The sequence below is a fragment of the Eutrigla gurnardus genome (assembly GCF_963514095.1).
Source record: "Eutrigla gurnardus genome assembly, chromosome: 4".
Taxonomy (NCBI): Eukaryota; Metazoa; Chordata; class Actinopteri; order Perciformes; family Triglidae; genus Eutrigla; species Eutrigla gurnardus.
The window spans coordinates 16,507,443-16,522,563 of NC_139918.1; the positions used below are offsets into that span (position 1 = coordinate 16,507,443).

Sequence of the window (15,121 nt, forward strand, 5' to 3'; positions counted from 1 at the left end):
ACAGGAACAAACAATGGATCAAAACTTGTTTGGAGGAGTCCCCAGGTTCCTCACCCGCCCAAAGGCATTCTCAGTGTGTGCAGGCAAGGATGCCACGCTGAGCTGCACCATCGTGGGCAGCCCGACCCCACTTATCTCCTGGGAAAAGGACAAGCTGAAGCTGACATCAGGGGGACGCTTCAAGACCGTGGAGGATGGAGATGTGTACCGCCTCACCATCTATGACTTAACACTTGACGACAGTGGCCAATTCATGTGCCGGGCCAAAAACAGCGTTGGGGAAGCGTATGCTGCTGTGACCCTCAAAGTGGCCCTGCCTACAGAGATGGCTCAGAGGGCCCCTGTTTTCATGGTTAAGCCTACCTCTACACGTGTAGGTTTGGGAGACGATGTCGTTTTCCACTGCCGGGTTGTAGCTTACCCTGATGCCAACTTCGATTGGGAGAAGGATGGGCGCTACTTGGGGGAAACTATCCGTATCAAGATTGTTTCTGACAGTGACAACAGCACCTTAAAGATCCAAAATGTACGTAACCTGGATAGCGGCACCTACACCTGCAGGGCCCAGAACACAGTCGGCCGTTCACACGCTGCAGCAGCTCTCGTTGTAGATGCCCAGGGTTCTCAACACCTGGCTGTAGACAAAAACACCTCCCTCCTTTCTCACCTACAAAAGCGCAAGGAGGAAATGAAGAAGGACATCTCCATCTATCGCACTGAAGAAAGCAGATCCTCTCTTTCTTCCTCCACCAAGGCCATCACAGATAGTTTGAGTTGTCTGGGTCTGGAACAAGAGCTGAGGGCATCTGCGCTGGCAAAGCTGCCCAAAGGTGTGTTCACCCGAACCTGCACAGTGACTGAAGGCAAGCATGCCAAACTCAGCTGCTTTGTGACCGGTCACCCGAAGCCCCACATTATCTGGAGGAAGGATGGAACAAACATCAGCGAGGGCCGCAGGCATGTCATTTATGAGGACCAAGCTGAGAACTTCATCCTCAAGGTCCTGTACTGCAAGCAGAGTGATAATGGTCTCTACACATGCAATGCAACCAATATGGCTGGGCAGACCTACAGTGCTGTGTTAGTTACAGTCAAAGGTAAGCAATATCGTTTTTTTCTACACATTCAAGAGAATCCTTGACAAGTCTGCCAGCACATCTAGCAACATAGAGGCTGTCACTCATTTTTAGCATTTACAGCATATTTCAAGCAAGAGTTAAACGACAAAGCTAACAAGTTTTCATTAATATTAAGTACAAATCCCATGAAAACCTACAATTTATTAGTCCTTGTCTTTCCCAGCCCCAAGATCTGAAGCCAAATGGTTCCTAGCTAAGACACACATCTCTCAAAATGACTCAGTCACGAATATACTTCATAAGTAATTTCCTAAAGAAGCTCGACACTATAGTTTTGAGCCAACATTGCTCAAACAGGACTATATTGAGCTGAATATGAATACCCTTTTGGTGCCCCGACTGATTATTTATAATACCAGGATGGTGTATGGGGGATTAACTCAAAATAAACTACAGTGGCTACATTCTTCACAGTGAAGAAACATGTCACTCACATTGGTCTAGCTCATTTATGTGTTATTTGTTGAATTGCAATTACGTAAACATGGAGGAATAAGCTACACATTTGTAGGATAAACTCATTGTCGACTGCATTACTGTACGTAATGTCCAAATCAATATACCAAAGTATCATTTAAACTCAAAATGTGTGTGGCTTTTCACAACAAGGTTGAATTCTGGCTCCTCTTCTGAAGTAGGGTGTTGTGTTGCATCTATTTTCTGCTGGTGGCGAGTAGTTCACAGATGCTAAGATGGTCTCTCACTCACTTGAGCACATTGGCACCGCTGTTATTGAGACTTCCCTTGGAAAGAAGCTGGCCCATGGGAGGAAACTGTTGGGTTGTAGATTTATGTCAGTACTTCAGATAATAAGTGCTGTAGCACTTATGTACCTGTTTATTACCTTGTGCAGGAAACTGGACACTTCTGGTGTTGCAAGTTGTTAGTTTGTGGCATTTAAAGGTACATTTTGCAGTGCAAAATATAAATGTTTACCTCTCAGTGGATGCAAAAACATTTATCAATTTTACAATAAAAAGACATACTACAGAATGGAACAATACAAGTAGAATACATTTAAAAGACAAGTTTAGTATGTACTGCATGTTTTCAAAGCTTGTGACTTAATTACAAGCTAAGATACTTTCGGGGCCAAACTGTATCTCACCGGCTCACAGAAATATTTAAATGTAAATATTGTGTTTATTTTATGTAGGTACTTTGATTGATTTACTGAACCCAGTGCACTTCATAACTCAAAGTGGAGTTCCACGTGTTTCAACACTTGATCCCTAAACTCTTGGCTTAGATCCAAACGTATGGATACAGATAGAGTTTGAAACTGTATCCCTCGTTTGTGGTGCAGATCCAAGAAGTAGGGGAAACGCACAAGAGTAACTCTGCAGCCTCCATTGAAATAGCAGCTTTAGGAAGCACATTGGAATCTTCAGTTTGCATTGAAACAAAGAAATGTAAATCTTTACAAATTTCAGTAACATTTTCACTGGTAACACAGATAACATTTGAAATTGTCGACTTTACTTACGGGCATTTTCTAGAGCATGCCTTGATTGACCCACCTTTTAGATAAGCAGTGTTTTACTGTCACTGTTTACTTCCAAAAAGCTTTTATTTCACTTGCGATGTTGTCAGAAATGTTTGCCCATATCTTCCTGTGTAAGAGCTTTGGTCTATTGAAAACGATTTTGAATAGCCAAAGGGGGATTTAAATCAAATCCTTTGCATTTCATTGGACCGAGGGCGCCATATGGAGCTACAGACATTCACATCCACATTCTGTTATCACTAAAAGTTGCAGATTCATTGATAGATGGATGTCATGTTATCATTTGTTATTGTTATTATTTGTTTGTTTATGTTAGCACACATTGTATTTTGTTTTACAGAAAGAAACATGACTGTATTTGATATGAAGGAATATATTTTTCATATTTTTTTTCATATAATGTTGAAAGTTTGCGAAACGGTCGATTTTGTATGACTGTACCTGAAGAATCTCTTGTTTTTCATTGCGTCAGAGCCTAAGGTGCCATTCAGAAGGAAGCTTCAGGATGTGGAGGTGCAAGAAAAAACGTCGGCCACACTGCTGTGTGAGGTGCCTGTTAGTGCCACCCAGGCCAGCTGGTTCATGGAGGAAACGCGGCTGGAGCAAAGCTCCAAATATCACATGGAGCAGGAAGGCACCCTGCGTTGTCTCACCATACACAATGTCACCACCAACGACGATGGAGTTTACATCTGCGAGATGAAAGAGGGCAGTCGCACCGTGGCAGAGCTCACAGTCCTGGGTATGGTTGAGACTTAAATTAGATGTTCAAGCATTACAATGCTATTATCGAGGGTACTTAATATGACCTTCTTAAAATACTGCAAAAATTGGGAAATTACGAACAGCTAGTCAATATGTCTACAATGCGTGTGGTGGCGTTTCTTTGTTTAACATCTAGTTCTTATATTCCAGGCAACATTACTAAGAAGCTTCCCCGGAGGACAGTCGTCCCTGTCAGTGACACTGTGATCTTCTGTGTGGAGCTGGAGCATCCCTTCCCGGATGCTTACTGGACCCGCAATGGCGAGAAGCTGAAAGAGGATTCCCGTATTTCATTTGCCTTCGTGCTCAGACAGTACACGCTCACAATTAGAGATTGCCAGGCAGATGACTCAGGAGAAGTGGCCTTTGTGGCTGGAGACTGCAAGACCTCCACTCGATTCTCTGTCACTGGTGAGGATGACGCTTGTGGCTAATTCAAATTCATTCAGTTTCTTCTGACCTGTTTGCATCATAGTCAGGATGGCTTCAAATGTGATAGATAATGTTTAAATAACAAAATATTTTACCAAACTAAAGAGAATTCATACAATACTTTAAGTAACTATCTTAATTTTGTAGCATTAATTTATTGTTCTTTTTACTGTTTTGTTATTTTCTTTACCATTTTGATGTGATCATCTTTGTTTTCACCTCCTAACAAGTCTAAATTGGTCTCCAGCTGCGTTCCAATATGGGCTTCTTAACGTGTGCTATGTGTCTTTGGAGTGCCTTGGATTCCTTTCCCTTAAAGGTCCAGTGTGCGGGATTGAGATCTATAAGCAGAAATCGAATATAATATGTCTTATTTTATTATGAATGCAATAATGTTTTCCTTAGTGTATATTCACCGGTAATCATTTCCTTTAGTTTAGAACGAGCCCCTCATATCTACATGGGGAGCGAGTCCTCCTCACTGAGTCTGATGTGTTGCACTGCCATGTTTCTACGGTAGCCCAGAACAGCCATACCAAACACTGGCTCTAGTGCGAGTCTTCCGCCTTTCTACATTACCTGCAGGCCACCAGAGTTCTCCAACCCGCTTGAAAAGGGCAGTAGAGTCTGACTATAGCCGTGGTGGCAGGAACAGCTGCTGCTTTGATTGTAATGTGAGGTACAAGAACGCCCATTTTTACTTTTTTTGTATCCTTTCAATATACAGCTGTTAGTTATTACCGTACCGTTCAATCCCTGCTGCTGGAAGACCACTTCTCTGGAGCTCACGTCTGCTCTCCTCCTGGCAAAGTGACGTGGCGGGCAGTGAAGTGGGGGGACATGGAGTGTGCTCGCTAACTAACGCTAATTGTCTCATTTGTGGTCTGACAAACAGTTCATCAGTGCATCAATATACTGCACATACTTCACTGTAAAGACACATAAAAAATGACAGCATGCTACAAATCCAGTTGAGCTTTATTCATAATATCTATGCGTTAAGGCACAGGTGAAAAGTCATCTTGTGTCGGCTATGTGAGGACATTATTACTTAATTAGCGTCACTCAATACTCATCCGATCATCTAAACAGCATGATCATCAATCTTTCTTCTCCAGCTGCAAGGAAGCATCCTCCCGATCCGCCAGTCGATGCTGTGGTGCTGAACAAGACTGAGTCTTCCATCACCATTCAGTGGTCTCCTCCTGACAGCGACCGCCCTGTGCCTATCAAGGGCTACATCGTGGAGAGGAAGAAGATTGGCGCTCAGACATGGCAGAGGTGCAATGCTGGGGAAACTATTGTTTCAACAGAGATCATTGTCAGCAGCCTCACAGAAGAAGCCACCTACCAGTTCCGTATCTCTGCCATGAATGACTTTGGCCAGAGTCCTTACCTGGAGGTGCCTGGGAGCTTCTACCTCGGTAAGACTGATGGTGGTGGTTGTTTGCTGTTACACTGCATTGCACTGTTCCTTTCTCATGCGTGGTTTGCCTGTTGTCTCCAGAACCCAGTGCTGAAATCAGGAAAGGCCTTACGGACAGCGTTGCAGTCTCTGGTGAGGAGTTCTCTATCTCTGTGGAGCTGTCTGCTGTTTGTTCCAGCTTCTGGTCTCTCAATGGCCGCCTGCTGCGTAGTGGAGCTGACTACCTCATCACCAGGTCCAAGAACACACACACTCTGCTCATCCGTGTCGTGACCATGGAAATGAACGGAAGTGAGGTCAAGTTTTCGGGTGGAGGCTCACAAAGCAGTTGCATCCTATCTGTGAAAGGTATGCACCCACTTTACTATCAACGGAGAAAAAACTCTCACAATCCTATACTTATATTGTCGTACATTTGCTTCTCTGTATTTTAGTTTAATTACGGTAATTCTTTGCAAAAAGCAAATCGATAATGCCTACTTATATGAAAACTGTATTTTTAGCTCCTCCTGTTAGGTTCATCAACAAGTCAGATGTGCTGGAGGTGGTGATATGCAGTGCCCAAGCCACCGCTCAGCTGACTGCTGAGGTGTCGGATTACGATGCACAGGTTTGTGATGGGAACTTCTATTATTTCCAGCTTTACTTTTAGCTTTCACAGAGATAGCAGATATATAAACAAGTGCTAGAATTTCATATGGACATGAATTCAAGTTTAGGAGGCACTTGTATTTTAGTACACGTACTCCTACTTGGTAATACAAAAGTACCAGTAAGTACTCTTTTAACCTCCGTTTTAACTTTATCATGTCTATTTTGTCAATCTGCGCTGTGTTTGTTTCTTCAGGTGGTTTGGATGAGGGATGGACGTGAGGTGAAAATGGGAAAGAAATATGAATATATGATTGTCGACCGCAAGAGGATCCTCATGGTACACAATGTTACAGAGGAAGACGTTGGCATCTACGAGTGTGTTTTAGCTGAGGACAGAGTGTCCCTGCATCTCGCTCTTAAAGGTATGCTCATTAAAAAAATCGCAGAGCAAAGTCAAGGCTCGGTTCAAAGATGATTGCGTGAAGGGAAGTGGGCTCGGTGGGTACAAGGGATTTAAGTATTGTTAACGAAGATTTCATGTGTACTCTTCTCCAACTCATTAACACACAATTTATTTGTATGAAACTGAATAAAATACATTGACAGATAATTCATTTAAATGACTCAATTTCCAACTTTTATTTTTCTCTAAGATGAACCTGCCAAGTTCCTTAACAAAGCCAGAGGTACCGTGGGTATGTCATCGTCCCTTAAAGGAGATCTTGAGCTGAGCTGTGAGGTGTCTCCTGCTAACGCGGCCGTTGTCTGGAAAAAAGATCAAGTGAAGATCACTGAGGACCAAAGAACTACCTTCATCTCCAAAGGGACTCAAAGGAAACTCATCATCAAGAATGCCAAGAAAAGTGACGAAGGACATTACTCTTGTGAGACCGCAGCAGACAAAGTCACATTCCAGGTCAAGATAAAAGGTAAGATCGTATGAGGCTTTCATAGTACTATTCAATGCTTGAATGCACATCCCAGATATTATTATGTTATAAATAAATGCCTTATTTCTTTCTCAGAAACTCAAGCCATATCTGCCTTCTCCAACAAGCAGTCAGTCCAGAACGAGGTGAAAGCTACTCTCTCCCAGAAAGCCACTCTTAGTTGCAGTGTTTCGGATAGCAAGACAGAGGTGAAATGGTATAAAGACGGCAAGATGTTGATATCTAGTAGGACGATATACTCAGAAGTAAAAGGCGATACTCGCCAGCTGGTGATTGAAAAGGTGCAGACGAGCGACGCTGGAGAGTATACATGCGAAGCTGGAGGAGATAAGCTGGTCTTCAAGATATTTGTATCAGGTACGATTGCTCCATTGATTTATTTATATACAGAATTTTACACATCAACAATTAATGAAGAGTTTGTGAGCTTCTATATGAAAATGATTTGAGTTAAGGGCTTGTAGAAGGTTAGTTGCCATACACATTTATGTGACAAATATCTAAACAAGTCTTGATGAGGTTTTCCTGTGAGAGTAAATAATGATATTATATATTATCATCTTGTCATTTCACTCAGGCTGTGACTATGTTGTTGTGAACAGTGCTCATAACAAGACTTTATTTCTCATTGACGTTACCCTCAGGGATGGAGTCAGCTTTCTCCAACAAGGAGTCAGTCCAGAAGGAGGTGAAAGCAACTCTCTCCCAGAAAGCCACTTGGAGCTGTGAGGTAGCTGATTCCAAGACAGAGGTGAAATGGTACAAGGATGGCAAACTGCTGACCTCCAGTAAGACAATCCATACTGAGTCAAAGGGCAAGAGTCGCCAGCTGGTGATTGACAGTGTGGAGAAGAAGGAGGCTGGAGAGTACATGTGTGAAGCTGGGACTGAGAAGCTGGTCTTTAAGATACATGTGGCAGGTATGGGAGGGTGGACTTTCAGAATAATAATAGTTTATGATTGGATGTTTATTGGATCTGATATTTGCTTGTTCACGCCTCCTCCATCAGAAGCCCAGTCAGCCTTCTCCAACAAGGAGTCAGTCCAGAAGGAGGTGAAAGCCACTCTCTCCCAGAAAGCCACACTGAGCTGCGACGTTTCTGATACCAAGACTGAGGTTAAATGGTACAAGGATGGCAAGCTGCTGACCACCACTAAGGCAATCCATGCAGATGCAAAGGGCAAGAGTCGCCAGCTGGTGATCGACAGCGTGGAGAAGAAGGATGCTGGAGAGTACATGTGTGAAGCTGGGACTGAGAAGCTGGTCTTCAAACTCCAGGTGGCAGGTGGGTCCCAGGACTGAACTAGCTCATAGTATTTATGTTGACTGATGTACTTAACCAGTATTGCAGATGTTAATATATCAAGGAACAGGTCAAATGTATTTGTCATCCACATTCATGGGCTCCTCCACAGACACACATGTCCAGACTGCATTCTTTAGCAAGGAATCAGTCCAGACGGAGGTGAAAGCCACTCTCTCCCGGAAAGCCACTCTGAGCTGTGAGGTAGCTGATACCAAGACCGAGGTTAAATGGTACAGGGATGGCAGGTTGCTGACCACCACTAAGGCAATCCACGCAGAGGCAAAGGGCAAGAGTCGGCAGCTGGTGATAGACAGCGTGGAGAAGAAGGATGCTGGAGAGTACATGTGTGAAGCCGGGACTGAGAAGCTGGTCTTTAAAATACATGTGGAAGGTAAGGATAGTCCAGAATAATTAACACGTGTATTTCATTGTTTGTTGATTTTGAAAACCATGCTTTTCTCAAACATCTACATCCCAATGTTGACTTGGACTCTCATGTCATTAGATGGCAATTTAAATGCTGCAAATATGTGGGGGTTTGTTGCTTGTATGCACTACTGAGCTTCATGCTTAAATTTCTTTTGTAGCATTTGTTTGTTGAGGCAACTTTGGTGTATTTTGGCTCTGTTTGTCAGTTTTGTTTCTCAGTAATGTGTATTCAACATGCTCCTCTGTGTCAATTTGCAGATGCACAATTTGCTTTCATTTAATGACTGCAAATAGCAGTATTATGTGTTTTGACATGCTTTGATATAGCTTATTGCTCTGTGCACTGCATCTGTACGGTTTGGTTGTGTTTGCTCAGTAAATCTAAAGCAGTGTGTGCTGTGGAGTCAAGTCTTTTTTGTATGAGTAATTGGGCTGCCATCACACTCCTTTATAGGTACTTCGACAGAAGTTCAGGCTAAATCTGTTTTCCTCAACAAAGAGGCCGTGCAGAGGGAAGTGAAAGCTACTCTCTCCCAGAAAACCACTTTGAGCTGTGAGGTAGCTGAGAACAAGACAGAGGTAAAGTGGTATAAGAGTGGTGAATTGCTGTGTCCCAGCAGAGGAGTTCACATGGAATCAAAGGGCAAGATTCGTCAGCTGGTGATCGACAGCACTGAGAAGAAAGATACAGGAGAATACGTCTGTGAAGCTGGAACTGAAAAACTGGCATTTAAAGTACAGGTGACAGGTACGAGGAATCAAAGGGAATAGTATCTGATTTGTGTGTATATTGTTCAAAAGTTTGTATACATCTGTATGCCTGAATTAACATTTTGGGTGAAGTAGACCAAAACAGATGCAGTGGAGGCATTTCATTTTAGTTTTACTTAACTGTTCATGTCATGTTTGTATCACAAATATTTACATTGTTGTTTGTGATTTTTTTTGGGGTTATTTTATCTATCTTGATGTTAAACTTAATTGTCTTTGTTATAGTTTGGCTCGTATCATACTGACAGAATTTTAGCAATGTTTTAATGAGTTGTATCAAAATGAATGGGCATAATGTCATGACATTCTCCATTATTACTTTTGCAGAGGTGCCACCCAAGCCAGCCTTCTCCAACAAGGAGTCAGTCCAGAAGGAGGTGAAAGCAACTCTCTCCCAGAAAGCCACTTGGAGCTGTGAGGTAGCCGATTCCAAGACAGAAGTAAAATGGTACAAGGATGGCAAACTGCTGACCTCCAGTAAGACAATCCATACTGAGTCAAAGGGCAAGAGTCGCCAGCTGGTGATAGACAGCGTGGAGAAGAAGGATGCTGGAGAGTACATGTGTGAAGCTGGGACTGAGAAGCTGGTCTTTAAAATACATGTGGCAGGTAGGATGAATAAGATGGTGCTAGTATTTAGAGTTTCTTTGTTTTTAGTAGCATTGTGTTTTTAATATTCTGTATTGACTGATATGTTTTTGTTTTGGTTATGTTTTAATTTGCTCTGAAGAAGCTCCAGCTGGTTTCTCTAACAAGGAGTCGGTCCAGAAGGAGGTGAAAGCAACTCTAACACAGAAAGCCACCCTGAGCTGTGAGGTCTCTGATTCTAAAGCAGAGGTGAAATGGTACAAGGATGGCAAGCTGCTGACTTCCAGTAAGACAATCCATACTGAGTCAAAGGGCAAGAGTCGCCAGCTGGTGATAGACAGCGTGGAGAAGACGGATGCTGGAGAGTACATGTGTGAAGCTGGGACTGAGAAGCTGGCTTTTAAGATACATGTGGCAGGTAGGAGGAATGAGATGGTGCTGTCATTTCCGTGAGTTTCTTTGTTTTGTAGCATTGTATGTTTTATATTCTGGGTTTACTGATATGTTTTTGTGTTGGTTGTGTTTTTATTTGCTCTGAAGAAGCCCCAGCTGGTTTCTCTAACAAGGAGTCAGTCCAGAAGGAGGTAAAAGCCACTCTCTCACAGAAAGCCACCCTGAGCTGTGAGGTGTCTGATTCTAAAGCAGAGGTGAAATGGTACAAGGATGGCAAGCTGCTGACTTCCAGCAAAGAAGTCCACATGGAATCTAAGGGCAAGAGTCGCCAGCTAGTGATTGAAAAGATGGAGAAAAAAAATGCTGGAGAGTACACATGTGAGGCTGGAACAGAAAAGCTGGTATTTAAACTGCAGATGACAGGTAAAATATATTCAACATTTAACAAATAATCCTGATAATTCTCTGCAGAAATCACTGGAAATAAGCCCTCATTTCTCTTTAGATGCAGCTGTCAAGTTCCAGAAGAAGCTTGTCAAGGACACATGCATTGTTCAAGCGAGTGAAAAAGTTGTTTTGACCACCGAGCTGACCGCAGAGAGTGGTAGTGTTAAATGGTTTAGAGACGGTGTGGAGCTCAAGGAGGGCAGCAAGTATGAGATTAAAAAAGATGGCCTTTCTCGTACCCTGATAGTAAAGTCTTCCAAATCCAAAGACAGTGGAACATACTCCTGTCAAAGTGCAGATGACAAACTGGAGTTCAAAGTTCAAGTTAAAGGCAAGTCATAGAAATGTTAATAACTCTGATAATTGCTGTATAGACCTCATCAGATGCCACATTTGTTGTGATGCCTAACATTTGTGTTTTAATTTCAGAAACAGCCTTGAAGTTTGTTTCCCCTCTGAAACCTGCTACAGTGGAGTTGGGAGGTTCACTGAGTCTCATGTGTGAACTAAATGAAGCCTCAGGGGATGTTGTCTGGCAGCATAATGGTCGTGAGATTAAACCTGGAGGCAGGCACTGTGTCAGGACAGATGGTGCTAAGCGGGTTCTCTCTGTGACCGGCATGACTAAAGAAGATGAAGGAGAATACAGCTGTGAATGTAGAAATGACAAAACATCTGCTAAAGTCTCCTCAAAAGGTAATTCATTCGCAACTCAAACATTCAGAGTTTCAGAGTAGAAACCTTTTCTTTCATATCAGTATGCATCATTTCATATCATGCGTTCCTTGCAGCACCCAGACTCGTGAGGCTGACCACCAAACTGAACAATGTGGCTGCAACGGAGGGTAGAGATGCCATTTTCAAGTGCGCCGTCACCCCGGCGGACGCCAACGTTAAATGGTTCCACAACAATAATACCGTCACTGCTGGGCCTAAGTATAAGATTGAGCGTGGTGGTGGCAGTCACTCACTCACCATCACATCTGTCACCCAAAAAGATGCTGGAGAGATTAGCGTCGATGCAGAGGGCAAAAGCTGCAAAGCTTCCCTACAAGTGCAGCGTAAGAGCAACCTTTCCCAATAAAATATTATTTATAAGTATGTTAAGTAATGAAATTCCCTCATTCACTTTGACGTTTCTTTGCCTCTCAATTAGATGAGCCTGTGACATTTAAGAAAAAGCTTGAAAACCTGACAGTGGAGGAGCAGAGTGAAGCGAAGCTCGAGGTGGAGCTCAGTAAGTCATCAGATGAAGTGAGGTGGATGAAGAACAGCGTAGTGCTGCAACCTGCAGGAAACGTGGAGATTCGAGTAAACGGAGCGAAACAGGTTCTGGTCTTCAAGAGTGTGACTTATGCTGACCGGGGCATCTACTCCTGTGAAACTCTGGATGACAAAACCCAGGCCAAGCTCAATGTGGAGAGTAAGACTGATCCACAATCACATGTTTAGCATACTTTATACAGTAGTAACTAGAATGTCATTCCCTAGTAATGTGTGTTTTTCTGATATACATTTTGAGTGACAAGCAAGGAAAACTTGCTTGCATATTAACACTCAAAAATGTCCTCCTCCTCCTTCAGTGAAGAAGATCGAGGTAATAAAGGGACTAACAGAAACCAAGGCATGTGAGACAGAGACGGTAACTCTTGAGGTAGAACTCAGCCAGGCTGAAGTTGAAGGCTCCTGGACCAGGGATGGGGCCAAGGTGAAGTCAGGGGCCAACTGCCGTATCACAGCTCTGGGAAAGAAGCATGCCATAACGTTATCCAATCTCAAGAGGGAGGATGCAGGAACTATTACCTTCCAAGCTGAAGGTGTACATAACTCATGCAGACTGATTGTCACAGGTAAGGGCCGCTTCCTGTTAGTCAATTAGTCACCTAATCGGAGGCTCTTGGCCAACAAACCTCCACCCATTCTGCCACAAGATTCATTAATTAATCACTATTCAACAACGTGTTGATTCTACAGAACCTCCTGCTATGATCTCCAAGCCCATCATGGATATCAGTGTGCCTGAGAAGGAGAAGGTTACTTTTGAGTGTGAAGTGTCCAGATCCAATGCAGATGTTAAATGGTTCAAGGTGAGAAGTTATTATTTAAATTACTGTGTGTCGAGTGAAACAGTAAGATCAACATCTCCATATAAAACATTCTGGAAAAAATGACTTGTCTTCAGGACGATGTGGAACTGAAGCCAGGGAAGAACTATGGCATCCATTCCTCGGCACGAAAGCGCACTTTGGTCATCAACAAATGCACCCCTGAAGATGCAGGCTCTTACGTCTGTCGCACGACTGATGATAACACCGCTGCCAAGCTCACCATTCATGGTAATTATTGTCATGTGATGAGGCACACATATCAGTCAGGTGCCATTACTTAAAATATAGTATATCAATTCCTAATATATAGAGACATCTTAAAAGTATTTTCCCCGCAGCCAGAGACATTCAGATTGTTAAGAAGCTGGAGGATGTGGAAGTGATGGAGAAAGAGAGTGCTTCATTTGTGTGTGAAATCTCACATGATGAAGTGGACTGCCAGTGGTACAAAGGAAGTATCAAACTCAAAGTCGGTGACAACATCAAGATGAGACAAGAGGGTAAGTTCTCACAAAACTAGTACACCAGTGTATACACCTGTACATGCAGTCCATTTTCTAGGATGTATCCGAATACTGATAATCTACAAACTGTCTATTTCTTATTCCAGGCAGAACCTATGTACTGCTGTTTAGGTCTGTCACCCCAGAAGATATGGGTGAGATTAAATTCACAGCTGACAAAGCCTCTTCGACTGCAAAACTCAAAGTGAAAGGTAAACAATTATGTGTTGTAATCACAGAATATACTTTATATCGCTGCATGGATTAACTAACCCTTATGTTACAATGTTCCAATGTGATTGCAAATGGATTGTTTCTATTCATCATGACAAAAGCTGTCAGAAAGTTGCAAATCATGTAAAGCATTAAAAACCTTTTATTCTTCTGAATAAGAAACAATTTGCTTACTTTAAATAAATCGTTATGCTTTACATAAGCATTTCTTGGTAATATGGCCTCAACATTTCAACTGGTTTAGTGAGCCACATGTAAAAGGTCACACTAAAGTTAGATGAAATGTTGTCTTGCTGAAAGAGTAATGCATCATCATCCTGATCATATTGGTGAGATAGAAAATCCAGTTGCATTTGCATGAACATTGTTATCCCTCATTGAGACCTGATGGCAAGGAAACACAGCGATACTTAGTTTGGTTTTTTACTATGTGAGGTTTAGGATTATTTTCAAGGGGTTTTAGTCGTAGCTTTCTGTCTTGATTGAAGGTTGTAGGTCTGTGCAGTGATCTATAGAGAAGGCTACATTGGTTCAGTGATTTTGGACATTCTGGGATTATTTGATTATTGGAAATCTCAAGTATGTTAACGAAAATCTCAAAATGAATTTAGAGGCACCATCTACTGTATGTCGTGATAGCACACTTTGCTCTCAGTCAACCATAAGTTACATCTACATGCACATTTCCTAGTTTCTGTCAGTGTCTCACTTTTTGCAGTTGAACAACAACTGAAATATAAATAAGAATTACTGGCAAACAGTAAATCCCATTTAATGGAGTGCCGTTGCAACAACCTAGCTGTCTGCTTTAGCTTTTACAAAACAATGCTGCAACTGTTGTGCATCAAAAGCATTAATGCTCCATTAATTATTAGCTACACTTGCTTTGGCTATAACACAATTTAATTATGAACATTGCCTATATCATGCTTAGGCTGGGGCTTTGGCAAGGCTTTGGCATTAATAGCCATTAATGTTGCTTTTTGGCATACATTGTAGTTTTGATTGATTCGGTGTTATCCTTACTGTAGAGCTACCTGTCAAGTTTGTGAAGAAGCTCAGGGATAAGATAGCGATGTATAAGCATCGTGGACACCTTGAATGCCAAGTGTCACGTGCCAGCGCAAAGGTGAAGTGGTACAAGAATAAGACGGAGATCAAACACGGCAAGAAGTACGAGATCAAAAGCGAAGATGTGTACCGAAATCTCACCATAAACGATGTGGGCTCTGGGGACGAAGACACCTATACCTGTGACAGCACTGATGACAAGACATCATGTAAACTACTTGTGGAAGGTAACATCATGGAAGATGATAAAAGTTGATTTTATCAAGTGTAGGGCATTTATGTATAGGACTGTAAATTACTGTATTACTGTAAAGTATCTACTTAAAACGAGCCATCAGACACTTAGTCAATGAGGTATTTGTCTCTATATCTGTCTGTCAGTCTGTCTATAATAAAATCTTGTACTAATGGGAAATACAGGAACATTATGTTGCTTTATTGCTTGGCCATCTTGGAA

At 42.4% G+C, this 15,121-nt stretch overlaps 1 protein-coding gene across 1 annotated transcript in view; it reads left to right on the top strand.

The window, feature by feature from the left end:
• The window catches only part of obscnb (obscurin, cytoskeletal calmodulin and titin-interacting RhoGEF b), a 59,165-nt gene that overhangs the window by 1,387 nt on the left and 42,657 nt on the right, over nt 1–15,121 (top strand). The window contains exons 2-27 of the mRNA XM_084008167.1: nt 5–1,097; nt 3,119–3,388; nt 3,562–3,822; nt 4,962–5,267; nt 5,351–5,617; nt 5,773–5,879; nt 6,117–6,285; nt 6,517–6,792; nt 6,889–7,170; nt 7,458–7,733; nt 7,824–8,099; nt 8,230–8,511; nt 9,004–9,297; nt 9,648–9,929; nt 10,051–10,326; nt 10,449–10,724; nt 10,807–11,079; nt 11,178–11,444; nt 11,540–11,809; nt 11,905–12,171; nt 12,332–12,598; nt 12,723–12,835; nt 12,931–13,084; nt 13,195–13,356; nt 13,467–13,571; nt 14,625–14,891. Of these exons, the coding sequence (XP_083864293.1) occupies nt 14–1,097; nt 3,119–3,388; nt 3,562–3,822; nt 4,962–5,267; nt 5,351–5,617; nt 5,773–5,879; nt 6,117–6,285; nt 6,517–6,792; nt 6,889–7,170; nt 7,458–7,733; nt 7,824–8,099; nt 8,230–8,511; nt 9,004–9,297; nt 9,648–9,929; nt 10,051–10,326; nt 10,449–10,724; nt 10,807–11,079; nt 11,178–11,444; nt 11,540–11,809; nt 11,905–12,171; nt 12,332–12,598; nt 12,723–12,835; nt 12,931–13,084; nt 13,195–13,356; nt 13,467–13,571; nt 14,625–14,891 (7,129 nt within the window). The 5' untranslated portion in view covers nt 5–13. The remainder of the gene's footprint in view (nt 1–4; nt 1,098–3,118; nt 3,389–3,561; nt 3,823–4,961; nt 5,268–5,350; nt 5,618–5,772; nt 5,880–6,116; nt 6,286–6,516; nt 6,793–6,888; nt 7,171–7,457; nt 7,734–7,823; nt 8,100–8,229; nt 8,512–9,003; nt 9,298–9,647; nt 9,930–10,050; nt 10,327–10,448; nt 10,725–10,806; nt 11,080–11,177; nt 11,445–11,539; nt 11,810–11,904; nt 12,172–12,331; nt 12,599–12,722; nt 12,836–12,930; nt 13,085–13,194; nt 13,357–13,466; nt 13,572–14,624; nt 14,892–15,121) is intronic.